Here is a 19082-nt window from a genome sequence, read left to right on the forward strand (position 1 = left end):
GAGACTTATCACTCATTCAAAATAGGAAGCACACACCATTCACAGAAGAAAATAGCCAATAATCACAATGAGATCAACATATACTCTTCTGGTCCTAAATATAAGACCCTCGTATACATTATATATATAATGTATATGAGGGTCTTATATTTAGGATCGAAGGAGTAAGTTTTAAGACAAAAAATGATAACAAGTGATAAGAGGAACATACTGCTCACGGTTTTTTAATGATTAATTAGATTGTTCATGTGGGAATGTACAGTGATTTTTCTATTGTTTTACCAACTTGGACGTATGCGTGCATTAAAAGCCACAGCTAAACGTATTTGTGCTTTAGCACCAACTCTGGAACAGTTTGTTGTTACTCATTCCCTTCTTTCTGCAAAAATCTGATCAAAAGATTTGTGGGGATATACAAATTAAAAGTGAAATAGGATATGTTTGGATAAACTAGTTTATAGCCCCGCGCGATGCGCGATTTGTGTAAAGTGTATTGTAAACTAACAAAGTAATTTGATTCAATAGAGGATGCAAATATTTTAAATTGTAAAGAGTAAGTAATTGCGTTGAACACATTAGTAATTAAGGGAAGTAAGTATTTTTAAAACTGCGTTCTAGTAAAAACAAAGCAATTGTGATAGACTTTTTTCGGAAGAGAAATGTGTTAGCAATATCTATTTTATATTATTCCCTGTTGTGTATATGTTTTGTAAACAAATTTTTTAATAAAGATCACCTAGCCCATTCTCTCATTTTGCCATAATTCCAACGAAGTTGCCATTCTAACAAAAATATGAATTTATGTTTTGTAATATTGCGTACTTGGTGACAAAGTTATATTGTTTTTAATGCTAAAGAAGTCGTGTTCAAGTTGTACATGAGGAAGGTTAGGATGGAGTTGAGTTCATAACCTCCTTCATATTTTTTTATTTCAGGTGGAGTTGATATTAGTTATTCTAAAAATTCTGATAGAAAATATGTTTCATAATTTTTATTTCCCACCGTCATTTGATAATATTTTGATTTTAAAAAACTGGATGCTAATAATACAATGACATGGTGTTATTGAGCTACGAGCTATTAAACATAACAAAAAAGATACATCAAAATAATGACTAATGTTAATCACAGAACATGTGGCATAAAAAGAACATAGGACTCAAGTTCTGTAACAACAGCTAGTCTGCTAATGACAATGAACATTCTGAAATATCTCTCTGTATTCAACATTGGTAGTAATGTTGGTTGATTTATTATTCGAATCAACGATCAACACCTTTAGACCATCAATTCTTCTGACCCTTGACATTGCTACATACAGCTGCCCATGTGAGAATACTGGCCTTGGAAGATATAAACCAACATTAGTCATTGATTGTCCTTGACTCTTATTTATGGTCATTGCAAATGAAATAATGAGGGGGAATTGCCTCCTTACCATTGTGAATGGAAGCTTAGTTTCAGATGGATTCATATCCATGCGATGGATGAGGACTTCTTGACCAACACTTGTGCCATTCAATGCTATAGCTTTGATGAAATGTTTACCAAGGAAAGTAGTTTGGAGTCTTGTCCCATTACAAAGACCAGATGCTTGATCAATGTTCCTGATGAGCATGACAGGACATCCTACTTTCAATGCTAATCTATGAGGAGGAAGACCAGAACAGTTGATGGTGTTTAAGAATTCAGTAGTGTATAATTCTTGGAACTCTACGTCTTGATCAGCAGCAGTTATTGAATCTGAGCTGAAGTACTCTACATATTCACCATCAAGCATTGAACAAACATGATCATTTATTTGATCAACCACTTCAATAGTTGGTGCAAGGATTGCTCTGTTGGTCAGATATTCAGAATTATTGATATGGTATTTTAAGTTTGGATAAGTAACAGACACAATGGATTGAATATGATTATCAGATGATTGGATTAGTATCTCACTTGGAATCTCAATATCTGTAACACCTTCATTTGGCAGTCCTATTTTACCTTCACCAACTTGAAGCAACCACTCTGAGAATTGTTGGACTTTCAAATTGTCACCATGATCTCCACTTGATAATAGGCGCATGTTTTTCGTAAGTTGAAACATTCTACAATGATTCCATAGTTCAGATGAATTGATTGATGCATCAACAATATCAGCACGGCCTCCTTTTGGAACAACCGGCAATATTTGTCTAAAGTCTCCACCCATGACAACACACTTTCCCCCAAATGGATGGTCACACTTCATGATATCTTTAAATGTTCTATCAACAGCTTCAATGCAATATCTCCTAACCATGGGAGCTTCATCCCATATGAATAACTTTGTATTTCTAATGAGGTTAGACATTGGTGAGTTGTGTGATATGTTGCACATTGATTCCTCAGTTATATCTATTGGTATTGCAAACCTGGAGTGAGCTGTCCTGCCTGATGGTAATAACGTTGCTGCAATCCCACTTGATGCAACGTTTATCACTATTTCACCTCTTCCCCTAATAGTTGCAGTCAATGCATTCCACAAGAATGTCTTCCCAGTACCTCCAAAACCATAAACAAAAAAGAAATTTTCATTTGGTGAGTCAATTGCATTCAAGATCTCATTGAATATATTCAATTGCTCATCTGTTAAGGAAGCTCTTAACTTATTGATTCAGATCTACAGCTGTCTCTGTCATAGTTCTGCTCCTGCAATAATAAATGGTTCCTCATATCAATATGTGTATCTGTTTTTGGCTTTGGCATTGAAGGGAAATCACTCAAAGATTTCCCGTTCCTCTTGAGTAATCTTTCAATTTCAATCAGTGCAACTTCCTCCTTCTCATCATCAGTTATACTAATTCCTACATGTAATGATAACAAATTAAAGTTTATTAAGATTAATTAATAAGGATGCACCAATAATTAAAAAATATCATGCTATAAAATAATGATAATTTGATAATATATGTGATAGTCATTACCTGATAGTTGTTGTTGAGGTCTGGCAACATACAACATATCTTCAAAAATAAGTTGCTTAGATTTCTGCCAAACTAAAAGTGGTTGTGATAAGCAGTTGCAAAGTAGCATACTAACAAAGAATTTTCTGAGGTAATGTCTAGATGCCCAGATTGAGGCCTCCTTGATTGCATCAATAAATTCTTGATCATCGTTGAGCAAACCAAGGGCATAACATGCAGATTTAAAAGTTGGATGGATAATACCATCGACAGTTCTAATGTCCTCATACGATTTAGGTCCTCGTGCTTTGGTGAGGAGAACCCGCAAATAATAGATCTCTCCCTGTGTTGGTGATGCATGTGCTAATCTCCCAACTGCAAATCCTCGTTGCCTTGGTTTCCATATTCTCTGATTCTTATCAAAAGTATAGTATTGTGGAATCTGTATGTATGTCATTGTTTTTGCAAGCCCACCAGATTTGTTCAAGTCCATCCAGGCTAAGAACATCGATTCTTTCATCCTTGGCTTGTCTAGTAATGATGATACAGATGACTTCCCAGAGTAGTAGACTACTTGCTGTTCTGGCAAGTGAAAGGATAGACGCTCGACAGAAGGATATCTATGATGAATGTCAAAAGCAAATATACGCCATGCAGCTTCACAAGGTGAAACATATCTACAATTGAGATAATGTGATATCTCATCGAATGAAGTTTCTGAGCTACTTGTATCAGGATTGCTGTAAATCCCTGCAACAACTCTGTCATTCCCCTTGCTAATGTACTTGAAAAGGTATTTGACTGCTCTTGACTGGTTTGTTTTTTCAACATTAATATGAGCCCGGAATAATCTAAGCAAATGTGGATTGTAAGGCACAACAAACCTATTATCTAATGGTATGCCCTTTTTTTCTATAGTCCTTCCATCTTTGCGCCTCCTGTATGTAGGGTACCCTTCTTCATCAACAGCTGTATTGTCGACATATTTTTTTGGAAAGTACTTCGAGCATTTTCCATCTTTCATGCAAGGTGAATTCTTGTTAGAGTGTCCACATGGACCATGAATCATGTAATTACCCATGAGCTCATATAACTCAGGATCTAACTCTTTATCTGGTATTTCTGCACATATTAATTTATCCACATCTTCTGGTGTTCTGGGCTTGTCATCATGTTCAAGGAAGAGAATGATATGAGCATGGGGCAATCCTCTCTTTTGAAACTCGATTGTGTATATTTCTGCAGTAATATAAAAAAATAAATAAGATATTACATAACAATTATTAAAAAATCTCATACTTCCAAATCAACCTTGTGAATAATAAAAATGTATAACAGAATTTTATTTTGGAATAAATATGAGGTGGACTTGGTCAATTGATGATTACCTGCCCTAATCTTGCTGAATATTTTTTGTTCCCTAATAACTTTCATGAGAGCATCTAATTTCAATTTAAATATCCTTGATAAAATTTGCGGACAATCTGATTGATTAAGCTCATAATCGGTACAGTAACACTTTACTTCCGGCCAAGCAGGATTACAAGTGAATGTTAAGAATATATCTGGATAACCTGCATATTTACAAATTGCCATTGCATCCTGAAAATTGTTCACCATGTATCTTGCACCACCTGTAAATGAAGATGGAAGAACAACTCTTCTTCCAATCATTGATGCATTTGTTTCACCTCTTGTAATAGCATCAGAGATTCCCTTGTATAGGTCGGCTCTTATTTCCTTTTGATGATCTCTTATGTACTTCAATCGATCACTTTCAACCATTGTGTAGCCATCAACAATAAATTGTTGGAATAACCTTCTAGCATGCAAAATAACAGACTCTTCATTCTTCCTGTTCATCAATCTATATGCTAGATATTCTCTAATAGTCAATTTTTTCTTCTTCCTTGTGTGGTAGAGAGATTGAGTAGAGTGCATAATATTTGGATCATAACCATTATTTCCAAAATGAAATAACAGTGGGTACTGTAATGGTAGGTATGACCTGTGAAATTCATCTATTCGTTTGAGCGTCCCTTGTTTTTCCACAACAATATCTCTCTTGTGATATGATCTGTCAAAATCACCAACTATTAGTGCAGCAACTTCTGATGATGTTGGAAGATTATAACATCTATTGTCAGGGCCCATATGCCTTATCAAGCAAATCTTGACATTTGCATGGCGATCCCTCTTCAGTATATCAGATGCATGCCTATATTTTTTGACCAGTGAATTATGTTCGTCAAGACATTCTTTGATTTCATGTGCTATAGTCACATCCACTTGAGATACTTCACTGTGATTCCTATGTGATTTAAAATAAGCTGTGAGGTTTAACTTCTAATCAACAATAGTACTTTTTTATTTTAATTTATAATAGATAGATTTAAAAGAGATGTTAAAAAAACGAAGAAATCATGTGACGTAATGTATCATGGACCATTGTTTAATAGTTAATGATTTTTTTAACAAAAAAGTTAGTGTTAAATATTCACTACGTAAAAATGATGGAAAAGCAATTAGGAAACCATAAAATAAATTCCTATACATATTAAAGAATATTGAAATGAATACATTATTACAAATCACAAATATTTGGCTATATTTTTTTGAATTTTTTTTTTGGTAAAAAATATATTAAATACTGATGGTGCTATTAATCTTGTAAAAGAAACATACCTGATTGCTGAAAGCCGATTTGCTATTTCATGCTCCGTATCATAAATATATAATTGAGAGTACACTGGATTAGCTCCTTCTTCAGGTAATAAACTACCTATATAGTGGTGGTTCTGTCCAGATATGACAAAGGTGTAAGGTCCCCCACCATTACTGTTTAGAGAATGGTTAATCTTCCCTCCCATTGAAGTGAAGCAGAACATATTATTATATGCTCTAATGCTTGATTGGAACTTTTTGGATTTTGGATCACCTTTGTCAAAGAAAAGTTTACGGAGCTGTTCAGGAGGAGTCTGTAAATGAGGTACAGACACTTTACCATGGGAGCAACATATTGAAAAAATTGGCCGTTCATTAGATGGAGCTCTCTTTATTCTCTCATTGAACCATAGCATAGCTCCACAATATTGACATTCAAATTCTGGATTTCCCTCATCAAGATAGCCATCAAGGTTGATATTAAATGAATCATATAAGTGGTCATCTCCTTGAATACCTTCTGAGGCTGAAATATCCTCTTCACAAAATTTTCAGAAATATGTTAGCTGATTCAATGCAAATAATATAGTAAAGGACATTATATATGGATGAAACATGCACACACCTCTTCTGGTGTCATGATAAAGCTCATGGGTTAGATTCTCAGCAAGACTTGAGACATTCTCAATACGACGTCTCTTGGGACAAAAAGCTCTTTCCCCATTGGTTGAGAAATATTGAATGTCTTCCGGTTGAGCATGATTTGCAAATGAAGTTGGATTAACCTCAAAGCCTCCTTCTTTGTAAAGCGTTTGGGAATTAGTAATGTCGGGTAAAATTGGTTTCGTTGGAGTTTCATAAACCGCTTTAGACCTTATAGAGAAATGATCCTGAATTATGTTCTGTGCGCCATCATGTTGAGATCGGCATTCCTTCATCTGCATTTCAACTGATGAGATATTCTGATATGCCTTATCATGATCATCTACAGTAAAGAAGAATACTTTAGTATGAAGAGTATATACAAATATATTTTGAAGAATGCCATAAGAAAATTTGGAACAGTTCTAACAACATACTGTTCTTTTTTCTCTGTTGTCTGGTCATCTTCTTGTGCTGTACCATTTTCTCTCTGCCCAAAGAAGGTTGTTGGACTGATAAGGCTGACATGATGAATAAAAGAGCTATAATATAAATAAGATATGTGTTTCGGCAAGCAAAAAAATGAAGCAAGATATGTGATTGGTCTACCCACTATTGGCTACTTTATCCATACAAGGGATTAATGAGTTGGAGATCAAATATGATTTTTGATTGGCTGTATCGTTGATCACTTGGATCACACTCTAAAAAATATAAAATATGGTTGGAGTATTGTCAAAGTTTTACATTTAAAATAATTTTTTATTATATATTGATAAGGATCATCTCCATCGGTTTTTGAAATCGTTCAGGAATCATCATTAAAGTAGGCTAATTCTGCATTCATATCGGAAGGAGAGAGATATCTGAGCATAGAAGAATGAACTCCAGCGTATAGCATTGGGACTCTAAAATGCAATAATGATTAGGATTGGCACCTCACCCTATAATAGCCATGTAAATTGTATGTGTAAACATGATCACAGAAGAACGATATGTCATTGTACACGAAACCCAAGAAGTGATGGAAACTTTTAAAGAATAATATTCTCACTAAGTTCCATGTACAAATAAATATTTTTAAAAAAAACTAAACTACAAGTGAATTATGTTGATTGGTAAATATGGTGATAAAATTATTTTTTCAAAGTTGTAACTTTGATTTTTTGAGCGTAACTTTTCAATAACTGCCATTATCAAACCCACATAGTAAGGAATGATGACACTACCACTGTTATCCTATTAGCCTATACATTGAAATATGCTCGTAGAAAATAAAGAACAGTAATAGTAAGGAATAAATGATATGAAATAAGTAAAAATAATTTTATTACTTTAGTTTTATTAACTAAGCATCTGATTCAAAAGGTCAAAAATATTTTTTCTTTTATTCTGCTGTGAAATATTATTTATATCAATGACAAAAAAAAAATTTTAAAAAAAATATTTTTCTCTAAAACTTATATTGTAATTTAAAGTGTTTGATTAACATATTTTTGAAAGTTTTAGTTATGTATACACACACACAAATTTTAAACACTCTAAGAATTATTTATGCGTTTTTCAACCTGAAAAATAATCATAAGATATGAAGACCACTTGCATGGCCTAATTAGAATTTTATTAGAAGTGTAAATCATAATTTGGATTTAGATATTTTAGCCAGATTTTATTTACATTCTCTCAATAATATATTTAACGTCAATGAGAGGTAAGACATATAATTAAAATAGCGTGTTATGGCAATCTTGGATATGATTATAACATTTGATTGATATACTCCCAAAACTCATATGTATTGATATTAAATATGCTATTCATTTTGTGCACCAATTATTAATATTAAATATTCAATAAATCAAATGCAAAACTTTTTAACTTGTTGAGTTAATATAAGTGTTCTAAGAGAAAATCCTGAACTGGAGTCCATAGAATAAATTATTAGAAATTAATTTAGCATTTGGAAAAGACTATAGAATTATAATTTATAAAGTATATATTAGGATGGAAAGTTCTACATTATTTGGTTAATGTTTCTTGACCATATCTTGTGGGCAATAATTTTCAATTAATTTGTCTATTAGAAGAATTTAAATACATCCAGCATAAGGAATTGAAATTCATTTCACAATTAAACATGATAATGACACCATATTAATTTGGTGCCTCTAAAATATGTCTAGATCACAAAAGCCTGGATGATTGAAATAGTAGACTAAATCCAAAAATTGAAGTTGAAATGGCGTGACTAAACAAACAAAATGAGGCTGCTCTTTAGTCAACAAACTTCTTTTTTTATGGTTTTCAAAAGCTTGGTTGAGCTGAATGTAGGGGTCAACATCTCTGAGAGACCACCGTCATCAACTGCTTGGGAGATGGTTTTGCTCAGTTTCCTCCTCTTTGCATTAGTGTCCTCTGGAGTGACAATCTGTGAATCAGTCAGGTCATCATCTTCTTCTGCCTCCACAAGGACAATTTTTGGAGAGGATTTTGACGCACTCGATTCAACCGGCGAAGCCTGTTAAACATATTTTCAGTATATTAGGTACCTCACTTTGATATATTACAGCTTAAAGATCTTTGATTATAAGTATAAATGATCAATATTAATAGTTAATACCTCAGTTAGAGTTGGAGGATTTTCCTGGTATTCGCTATATGTGAACTTTTCGATTATGTGCATATCATCAGAAAACTGTGAGACACCCATGCTACTATTGGGGTGACCGATGTTGAAGTCCTTGATTTTAAGTTTGACCAGGACTTCCTTCCCTATGCAATCGGACAGCTCTTTAGGAAATCCCATAGGCTTGCCCATCTGTTAGCATCACATAGTGTAATGTGTTAAAATGTGGTACTGATATTCAGCAGAACAAATTTATTTTGACAAAATTTCCCAAAAGAGATCACCTTAATCATTTGATCCTTGAGGTCGGCAGCAACACAGTTCAATAACTGAGAAGCTAAGCGATTGAAAAAAATGATTGAACATTTACCAGTGGAATCCCTTGCTTTGTAATGAACTTTGAACCTATATGTATTAACCAAGTAAATATTACTTATGTAGTTAAAAAGGAATAAAGATAAGTCACTAATAGTAAAATAATATGGTATATTTATCTTGAAGAATATTTCATACTTGGGTTCAGTCATCTTGACTTCTGTGTTGCATGCGCTACACTTAAGTTTCCCATTGACATAGAATGGTTTTTTATCACATGGACATCCATCGTAATTCCAACCATATGCTGTTTCAAGCTTCTCAATGACCAACTTAGTGACAACCTCACATGGCTAAATACCAAACATATATAAGCACCTCAATTAAAAGCAAGTTGATAACAGAGTTGTTTTTCGATCAATGTAAATAAAATTATACCTCAGTGAAGTTCATTATCTGAGCTACATTAATCCTGCAAGGGAAACTTAAGAGTGACTCATTTGTAGCAGTTGCAATGACACAGCTTGATACCTGGGATAAACTTTGACTTGCAACTGGATTATCTTCAAGACTAAACATAAGTGTTGGAAAATTATTAATAATTGGTCACTTTCATGCTAACCTTAATCTTAATAAGTAATAACTTAATAATGGTTGATGAAATTAACCTGTCAAGTAGTTTCTTGGTCTCAGGGAGGTCAGGATTGAAAACTACCTTGGTCCCCTCAAACTGATTAGTTAAATGTCCGAAACCTAGATTTTCAAGGTTAAAGCTTGATGATAGACATGAATAGCAATGAGGTAACACCTTTAATAACATGTGATGATACATATACGTACCTTTTCCTCTGTTGATTCTTGCAAAACGAAGGAGCACAACAATAGGTGGTTGTAAGTCTTCCCCTTTGGCTCTAAATATTTCATTGGCACACTGACCGAATACTACCACATTGACAGATCTCTCACTGCAAAAAAAGGAAAAAAATCCTGTTTCTAGGCACATATAACGAAAATATATATAAGAAAACTGGTTGAAATAATTGTGAAAATCCAATACATAGTAACAGGGACAACTAATAAAATAAAACACAAAACATCTTAAAATATAAACTATAAACTGGGCTAATCACTTCTCATCCGCAATTGTGAAACTGAGCTTCCTTGTACTACCCCCTTCTTTTTTATGATCCTTCAAATCTCCAAATGATTGTAAAAACCCAATAACATCTGGAAAACATTAAAAAAAAAAAAAGACTTTAAATCCAACTTTTCTTAAAAGAATTAAACAATGACAAAATGCTAAGCAATATAAGTATGTGATCCAACCTATCAAGTCTTCATTGTTGGCATTAAACTCAGCAACATCCTTGATTGTAACGAAGTTGAATGCATCAAATGGAATTGAAAGATCACTTTCCTCGATCGATGTTGAACAATGAAAGCTTAACTTATATTTACAATCTGTAACCTTGTACTCATCTTTGTTAAGGAGCACTTCAAAGTTCTCAAAATGATACACTACCCCCTCCCGAAGTTCTTCAATGATACGTCTAATTAGTGATTTCTGAGTGGTAAATGCTTCAATCCTACTTTCCTACATATAGAAGAAGAAACTGTGATAGGGTATTTGTAAAAGTTAGATGGAACATGGTGAAAATGAAATAAACAAATACCTGTTCATCCACTAATAGCATGGATACCTTCCACACAGCATAAGGAGGGATCTTTCTGGGCACCGGCCATTTCCTGACAATCTTCGCATGCAAACTCCATGTGTCTTTGCTGGAGTTCAAGTCTTCGATAAAATTTTTTGCAGTAGGAGCCATTTTTTGTACAATACTGATGTGCCTTAAGACGCAATAATAGTAACTTGATATTCAGGGTGATAGGCAGTACAGATAATGATCAAACTAACGTGATATATATATATGTTCATCTATGCAGAATGACCCCACTGAAAATTTGGCAGGATGTATGATTTTTGAAATTCCCTCATAATCCTGAGAAAATTTTTCCCATGATCCGTGGCTCCTATCAAACAGCCAATTGTTGACAGCAAAAAAATCCAAGAGCCAATGGTTAAATTGTTAGGTCTAATAAAAACGCACCCAGGTATATGACTGATAAAATAATAAATGATAATGTGCTTGGAATAAAAGAAAATCAGCATGTGTAGTAGACCATATCATTTTTTTTCCTTGAAGGTAGTAAATGATATGACGGTATAATAATTACATGGATAGATGCGTCATCAATAATTAAAAACATCAGATATCTAATTGGCAGTACTGATACACCACAAAAACAAAAACTATGAAGTCACATGCGTGTGAACAGAGGCCAAAGCCATTAATTGTCCTTGCAAGTTCTACAAAGTTTCATTTTATTTTTTTGAAAAAAGAGAGAATCTATCCAATGCCAATTACATGAGAAGACATTATAAACATCGGGAATTGATAATGGCAATTGATGATTGACAACGCATAGCAAAGAGGAGTATTAGCATCGGGAATTGATAGCACCACAAAGGTAATAAATTACATGAGAATATTGTGAGCAAGAAATGTAGATGGACGATTAGGGTTCACGAGATGGAAATATTCATACATCGGGAATTGATAATGGCAATTGATTGACAATGCATAGCAAAGAGGAGTAGTAGCATCGGGAATTGATAGCACCACAAGCAAAACCCGCATATAAAAATATAATGTTCATCCATAGAGGACCAATTGGAATAGAGCACATGGCAGGAAGGGAAAGACTGAGGTGGGCCAATGAGGGACTTCGTACGCGATTTAGAGATATGAGTTGATGTTCTTTATTAATTGTTTCATAGGGCGTTTAATTACCATATGTGTGTGCATGCATGGCGTGTGCGCGCGCGCGCGCTCATCAAGCGGGCTAGGGTGGGCAGAAAAATGACAATAATGGAATAAAAGTAATAATGCGGTGGAATTTGGGAGGGGTAGGTTGGTAATTTAGAAATTGCTGACTGATTAATGAGAATATTCTACTATGATCTATGAATGGGATTCCTATTGGCCTCTCATGTGTAGCTCATACTATATGAACAAAAGAGCTTAGTTGCCTCGTTGTAGAATATTCAATTGAATCTCGCGCGCGTCCATCGTTTTCACGTCAGAAACTAAAATATTTCTACGAATCTGCTAATTACTGGTTGCCACGCGCCTCTTTAAAAAAATAGCAATAATTGTTGCTTGGTCGTATGCTTTATTTTTATAATTAGAGGTTCATAATCATATGGAATCGATCTCTACCTCGGAAGGATCGAGTGGGAACAGAAGAACATAAAGAACATGCATATCATACTGTAGCAAGTCAAACGTTCATGTTCCACGAACGAGGACAACGCGGAGATTAAATTAAACCACAACTTAATTTTTTATGATGTTGGTTTAAAAATATAATTAGAAAAATTAAAATTTTGTATCTTTTTCATAAAAAAGATATTATTTGATGCAAGCCAGCCGAAGATTCTGACACGGCATGTTATGCAATCCAAATCCGGTGGCCAGGTGGGTGCTTTTGTTTTTCTTGGCCCGACAGGATTATCGACAGAAAACAAATAAGTATGAAAAAAATAAAATATAATTAAAATTTTGTTCTCTCTCATGAAAGCTTATTTCACAGAATATAAGCTGATTCAAAAAAATTTTCAAAGCTTCTTCATTTAATCTTATAATGTTTATTCCTTTCAGTAAATGGAAAATCTAATGTGTATCAACATCTGACTTAGTTTTAATTTAAAAAAAAATACTGGAAATGCCATAAAAAAAGTATTTAATATATTAGTGGTATAAAACGAAGAATTTATAGCACGCACTCAGAATATTATTTACAATTTTATAAATAACATAACTCATAATTTATCCAACGGGTCATCAGGTCATGCATGAAAGCCACGTCATCTAAATTATCCATAACTCAAGGCCCAATACTTTTTGATAGGCTAACTCAAGGCCCATTGCATATATGTATATTTCAAAAAAAAAACCTCATGATAAGCCCTAGAAAATGAAGGACTTTATTATGCATCTCTGGATTTAACGACAAAATATTCAATATAGACCAATAAGCATTGGGTCCATCCAAAGAGGATAGTCTTCGTAAGATAACAAAAGTTGGTCTAATTAGTAAAAAGTTGACTCATAATCCACAAGGTCGTGAGTTCAAATCCCACTGCTGATGTGATGACCTTATTGGTAGGTGATCTATAAATACTTCTGTAAGTGCTCTTTGAACTTGGAGGCATGTATTGGCCTGAGTGAACCCTCGCGACTCAACTCACCTAAACTTTTATGTACAAAAAAAAAGGTATTGTCATGGATAAGTGCCCCACATTTTGCATCAAATAGTGTCTCAAATATGTTTGACTTTAATAGGAGGATTTATGTGCCTAACAAAAATAAAAGAGTCAATACTCTTGAAAAATGAGACTAGACTTAGCCCAGTCTTGATGCCAAAAAAACTTAGCCCAGTCTAGTACACATCAATTGGTGTCAGTCCTACTCAGAGAAACTTTAACCGTTGGACTACGAGGTATCAATTACAAATCCGTGTAAATGCAGAGTTATCTTTAATTGGGCTCAATAATGAGTGAATCTGACTTAATTAAATAATCATGTGAAAAAACATACTACACAGTACACACCCATAGTAGAGGGACTTTTTTTAACCTTGCCTGGGTAAAGAGATTAAACTCTTGCAATTGAGTACATTACATTATTAACTTAGTGCTTGCTTTATTCGGAACCCTTCCCTTGGTCATAAAAGTATTTCTCCTGATCTTTTGTTTTCCCCTTTCTCCTTTTCTTTACCATACCGAGTCTTATTTATTACAGCCTCTCTTCTTTTTTTTTTGGTTTCTTCCTATGCACTTTCACTTTGGTCTTCTTTTTAATATCACGACACTGACTTGTTCACACTCGAACCCTTTGTCATATGATTCAAAGCAAAAGCATACTCGCAAATCACCCGTAGCCCCCACATTCTTCGCTTCCACGTTTGGATCATCAACAATAGTACATAGGGCTCGAATTATTGACTATATGATTATTATGATAAGTAATACTGCCTCTAATCTTAATTATAAGATTTTATTTGTAATATATGAACGAGATCTTATAATTAGGATCGGAGGTAATATTACTACTAATTTTAAATATAAAATTTGGTTAGATCATACTACAAAATAAATTTTTATATTTAGAATAAAAAATAATAATTTATATTTATTTACCTACACATGCATTTCAAAGAATGCTGGTACCTCAGATGAAGGACTTCTTAACGTGCAGGAAACCTAATAGCAATAAGAACCTAGTAGTGATCCTCGATGGTGAAGAGTAATCGCCCATGACTTTGTAACAAATTCTTTATTATAAGTAAAAAGTTGAGTTTAATTTTCTCCATAATTTCAAGTTGTTAATATCTGCTCAGATATATATATTTTTTCTTTTGCTAAAATATAGTGAAGGGTAATCAGCCTTACTTACCCTCATGCATTCACTTGTTTTTTATATGTATTATAGTCATTTGCAAAAGTTAAGGGTGGGTGAGGATCACTCATAATTCGGTTCTTTTTGACCGTATAAAAACAAAAGTTATCTTCTAGAAAAAAGTGCGGCGACAAAATACTCTATTATAGTAATATTCTAGAAAAAAAGGACATCTCTTTTATTGAAAATTTAAATTCGATCACAAATTAGGGAGGGGAAAAAAAAAGAACAAACTCTTCAGGGCAAATCTCAAATAAATAGACGCGGAAATAATGAACGGACTAGAAAATTAACAGGAATAATTTAATCAGACATAATATATTTTAATCCCAACTCTTGTTTTTTAGCCGCAGATGAGTCCATCATGAACAGAATGTACCAGAAATCGCGAAACCCTGCAGGATAATAGATAACTGAGTACTGATCTCGCCTCACGGGCCCCACGAGATCCTTTATCGTTCCTTGTTAACTTCCTCTAGCCAGATTCCGCCAACCTTACAAACATGACCTCAATATTTTTTCCATGAATTACCCCAATTCCCTTTTAAAAAAAAAAAGAAGCTTATAAATAATTCGATGTTATTGATTTTAATAAATAAAAATAATACTGAAATTGTTACTCAAATAACGTGATTTATAATTTTATTCGAAGAATTATCAAATGTAATTACTAATTACCCAGTTGAGTGGTTATACAGTGCCACGTATCCAGCGATGTCGCTAAATGGCCATGTTAACTAACGTCGTAGCACTCTCGTGATTCCAGAGTTCACTGAACTGAGCATTGGGCAGTTTTCGAAGGTCCTGACACGGAGCACTGAGCTCTCTCGTTGATTTTCTCATTTGCTGTTCATTCTCATTGCATCCGAGGCTTCGGTCGCATCCTCGCTCCTCTTGAGCTCCACATCGAGGTAGTTTCTAGCACTTGAACTTTATCAATATCCACGACCAGGTTAATTTGTTTTTCGCTGTATTTTGGTTGGACATTGCTGATTCATTCGCTTTGGAAATTCCTTGGTTTCTCGTCAAACCGTGGATGGATTCTGAGAATGAATGCAAATTTTGTATTCCGTTTTCGAATCGAAGTGCGTTGAGTGTCGAAGAAGATATGCTGCGTTCAATTTTCACCGCGAAGTTTAGAACGGTGTGATACTTTTCAAATTTTAATACGTCTTAAATACGGGACATGCTAATAGGAAATGATGGGATTTAAGATTGATGTTGATGATCGTCAACTTGAGTAAGTTATGTCTAACAATTAATTGGCAGCCCGGGTCCGGGAGCGCGCAATTCTGTTTCGTGTCCCAAATTTGAAAAGCATCCTGTTATTACATGCCTCAATTTTGTGCTTTTTTTTTTTTGTAGAAAGTTCTTTTAATTACTACGTGCTGATGCTTGGATTTCTTTAAAATAAAGAGTGGCTTCCCCGATATGAGTAATCTCGTCACGCATGGCATCTTGCACCAGACTTTGATACGTCCAACGGTTGCTAAATATCGAAGTAAAGTTAATTCTTCCTTCATATCTGCGAACAATTTACACCAAGATGTAAGTGAGAACCAAGCGCCAGCACAAGCACAGAATTTTCTACTTGCTACAAAATTTTGTGGGAACAATTTGTGTGTAAGAAAACCGAAGGTAGCCATGGCAAGGCATCAACAAGCTGCAGTTGTTCCACAAGCTGTGTCTTCACCCACAGTTCAAGCTTCTGAGGTGAGCTTCAAATGTGAAATAATATAAATATGGTTTAATTCAAACCCTCATGCTGATTAGAGAGTTCTGTTAGTATTTATCAAAAGAAAGAGAGTTTTATTAGTATACCGTAAGTAGAGATGAAGCTTAGTCGATCTTTGCATGGATCGGAGTTCAATTCAACTAAGCCTAAAAAAGAGATCAGACTTAGCTTGTATCTTCTATAAAATGCGAAAAATAAATTGAGCTTAATTAAATAAGGAAATTTAGAAATTTTAGTTTATACATTTGAAATTAAATACAATAATGTACTTATTTTATTTCACTGCGAACTGAGTCACTGGCACATTAAATGAGTCTTTTAAGCTTGATTGAGGCAGCTAAATGAGCTCTATGCTAAATTCAAGTTTTTCCGTTTGATGAATGAAGTAAGATGAGAGCAGCCTAGATATGAGGTTCTAAGTAGCTCATTTCATTTGCAATCCTATGAGTAAATGTTGAGTACAATTATGAACATGTTGACGAGTTGTCCAAGTCAATTTGTTCTGTGAGGTAATTTACAGTAGAAATGTTGATTTTTTAAATTTAATAACTAATGTAAATTATCGTGCATTCCCCCCCCCCCCAAAAAAAAAAAGTAGGAGAGAATCGTGCAAGCATGTTTGATAGTTTTAAAGATACATGCTGCTGTGCAGTGATGGTTCAATTAATGGATTTTATATAACAGTTAATGTACAAAAGTTTCGATGATAGACTTCTTATTATGAAATGAATAATTAATCAACATACCTCTGCATCATCCAAGAAAAAGTAAACAGAACTGACCATAAGTGCTTCGAGTCTGAACTTTCATGAATGTTTGAACTATTCAATTGAATTCTCTGTTAACAACTTTTGTCCCTGTAGCAGATTTCAGGAAATTTCCTTCTTGATGGGAATATTGAATTGCAGGTATACAGCAGGCCTAAAATATTAAATGGTTTAAGGCATTTATTATATGGTATGGTAATAATCTATGAATTAATGGGTGCTATATTATTGATGTACCAGGTTGGCGTTACGTCTTCAGCACCAGGGCTTACACAAATAGATATAGAAGTTTCTAGTAGCAGTGACTCTCTGCTTTTGCACTGGGGAGTTATTTGTGATCAACAAGGGTATATTCAGCATAAACTATCTTCAATTATTGATATTTAACCCAAGATTGTCAATTGCTTGAATTGATTACTAATGTTCGTACAATTACATTTGTTTTTTGTTTGTAGGAAGTGGGTAATTCCTTCTCGACGCCCAGATGGAACAAAAGTACATAAAAACAGAGCTCTTAGGACTCCATTTGTGAAAGTACGTTTCCAATGATAACCAAAATTTAAGAAAATTCCAAGAAAACTGATGTATTCACTTTATTTTTAATGAAATTGTTTTCCTAGAGGGGCTCTGGATCCATCCTTAAAATAGAAATAGATGATCCTGCAGCACAAGCTATTGAGTTCCTTATACTTGATGAGTCTCAGAATAAGTGGTGAGTGTTTGTATTTGTTGTTGTTCCTTGAGTTCCCTATACTCGACAAGGCCCAGAATAACTGGCGAGTCTTTCTATATGTTGTTTCTTTTCATTAGATTCACGTTTATGTGATTATATCATTATATCAAACTTCTATTTACAGGTTTAAAAACAATGGTGGAAACTTTCACATTAAGTTACCAATAAAAGTTAAGTCAGATAAAAATCTTTCAGTTCCTGAAGACCTTGTACAGGTTCAAGCGTATCTTAGGTGGGAAAGAAAGGGTAAGCAGAAATACACCCCAGAGGAAGAAAAGGTCAGTGATCAAGTCATGTTCATGTGTAGAAGTCTAGTCTTTATTATTATTCTTACTTTTTTTAATTTAATTTCTACTCTTAACTTGCTATATTATATTATTCTGCTTTGCCTTTGGAGATTATGAAAGCTGGAATTTTGAGTTATGTTGAGTTTAAAACTTACTGATGCATGCAAAAACGAGGGAGGTTTTATTATGTTCATTTTTGTATTAATATTATGCTTATGTATGCTCATGTCTTCTTAAACTTGACTAGGACACCCACATTTGGTTCTATTTGTTTTAACACACCCTGGTTTCTGTCTTTATCATGACTTTCACTCTAAGAAGCATAGACACTAGTACAGGACACATTTCACAACATAATATGTAGCGTCTAGATGCAATTGAAAGTGTCATATCATATTTGATGGTCAAACTCGATATGACTCTATTTTTAAGTATAAACATTTCATAACTTGTATCATGTGGATGAAGGGGAAAAACTGTTAAGATATGTACATTTTCATCCCTAGTATGATATAGAAATTTGTCTTCTTTGAATTAATTGTATAACTTAAACGTGTTCCCTGCTTATTTATTGACTCAGTTGAATGTGTTCCCTGCTTATTTGTTGACTCAGTTGAAGATTCCTCAGAATCCTCTAAGGGTGCTTTCGGTGTGGAAAAGGAAAATCCTTTCCTTCCCGGTGCACAAAAGACATGATACATGTTTTTTTAATTGTCCTTTTCTATTACTTTTTGAAGGAAAAAAATTTAAAGGCACAAACGACATCTTCAAAACCAAAAAATTAATTGTTACTCTTTTCATTTCATTTTTTTCATCACCTTACATTTTGTATGTTAAAGGTCCCTCTAAGTGACATGG

At 33.9% G+C, this 19082-nt stretch overlaps 1 protein-coding gene and 1 long non-coding RNA gene across 4 annotated transcripts in view; one reads left to right on the top strand and one right to left on the bottom strand.

Moving 5' to 3' along the window:
- LOC114713962 (uncharacterized) lies at window positions 1-18134 on the bottom strand. Its single transcript, XR_003737399.1, has 3 exons — window positions 18060-18134; window positions 12833-12842; window positions 1-11 (listed from the first exon to the last, which is right to left on the bottom strand). It is a non-coding gene; the product is annotated as an uncharacterized LOC114713962 (long non-coding RNA).
- LOC114713961 (alpha-glucan water dikinase, chloroplastic) overlaps window positions 15468-19082 on the top strand; it is an 18290-nt gene continuing 14675 nt past the window's right edge. Inside the window, exons 1-7 of one of the 3 annotated variants that reach the window (XM_028898654.1) lie at window positions 15468-15613; window positions 16068-16415; window positions 17301-17345; window positions 17445-17551; window positions 17660-17738; window positions 17825-17916; window positions 18062-18215. In XM_028898654.1, the coding sequence (XP_028754487.1) occupies window positions 16134-16415; window positions 17301-17345; window positions 17445-17551; window positions 17660-17738; window positions 17825-17916; window positions 18062-18215 (759 nt within the window). In that variant the 5' untranslated portion in view covers window positions 15468-15613; window positions 16068-16133. The remainder of the gene's footprint in view (window positions 15614-16067; window positions 16416-17300; window positions 17346-17444; window positions 17552-17659; window positions 17739-17824; window positions 17917-18061; window positions 18216-19082) is intronic. The other 2 variants (XM_028898653.1, XM_028898655.1) reach the window with 2 other exon arrangements.

This window comes from Neltuma alba, unplaced genomic scaffold (assembly GCF_004799145.2).
Source record: "Neltuma alba isolate B1F8T4 unplaced genomic scaffold, ASM479914v2 tig00011481_pilon, whole genome shotgun sequence".
NCBI lineage: Eukaryota > Viridiplantae > Streptophyta > Magnoliopsida > Fabales > Fabaceae > Neltuma > Neltuma alba.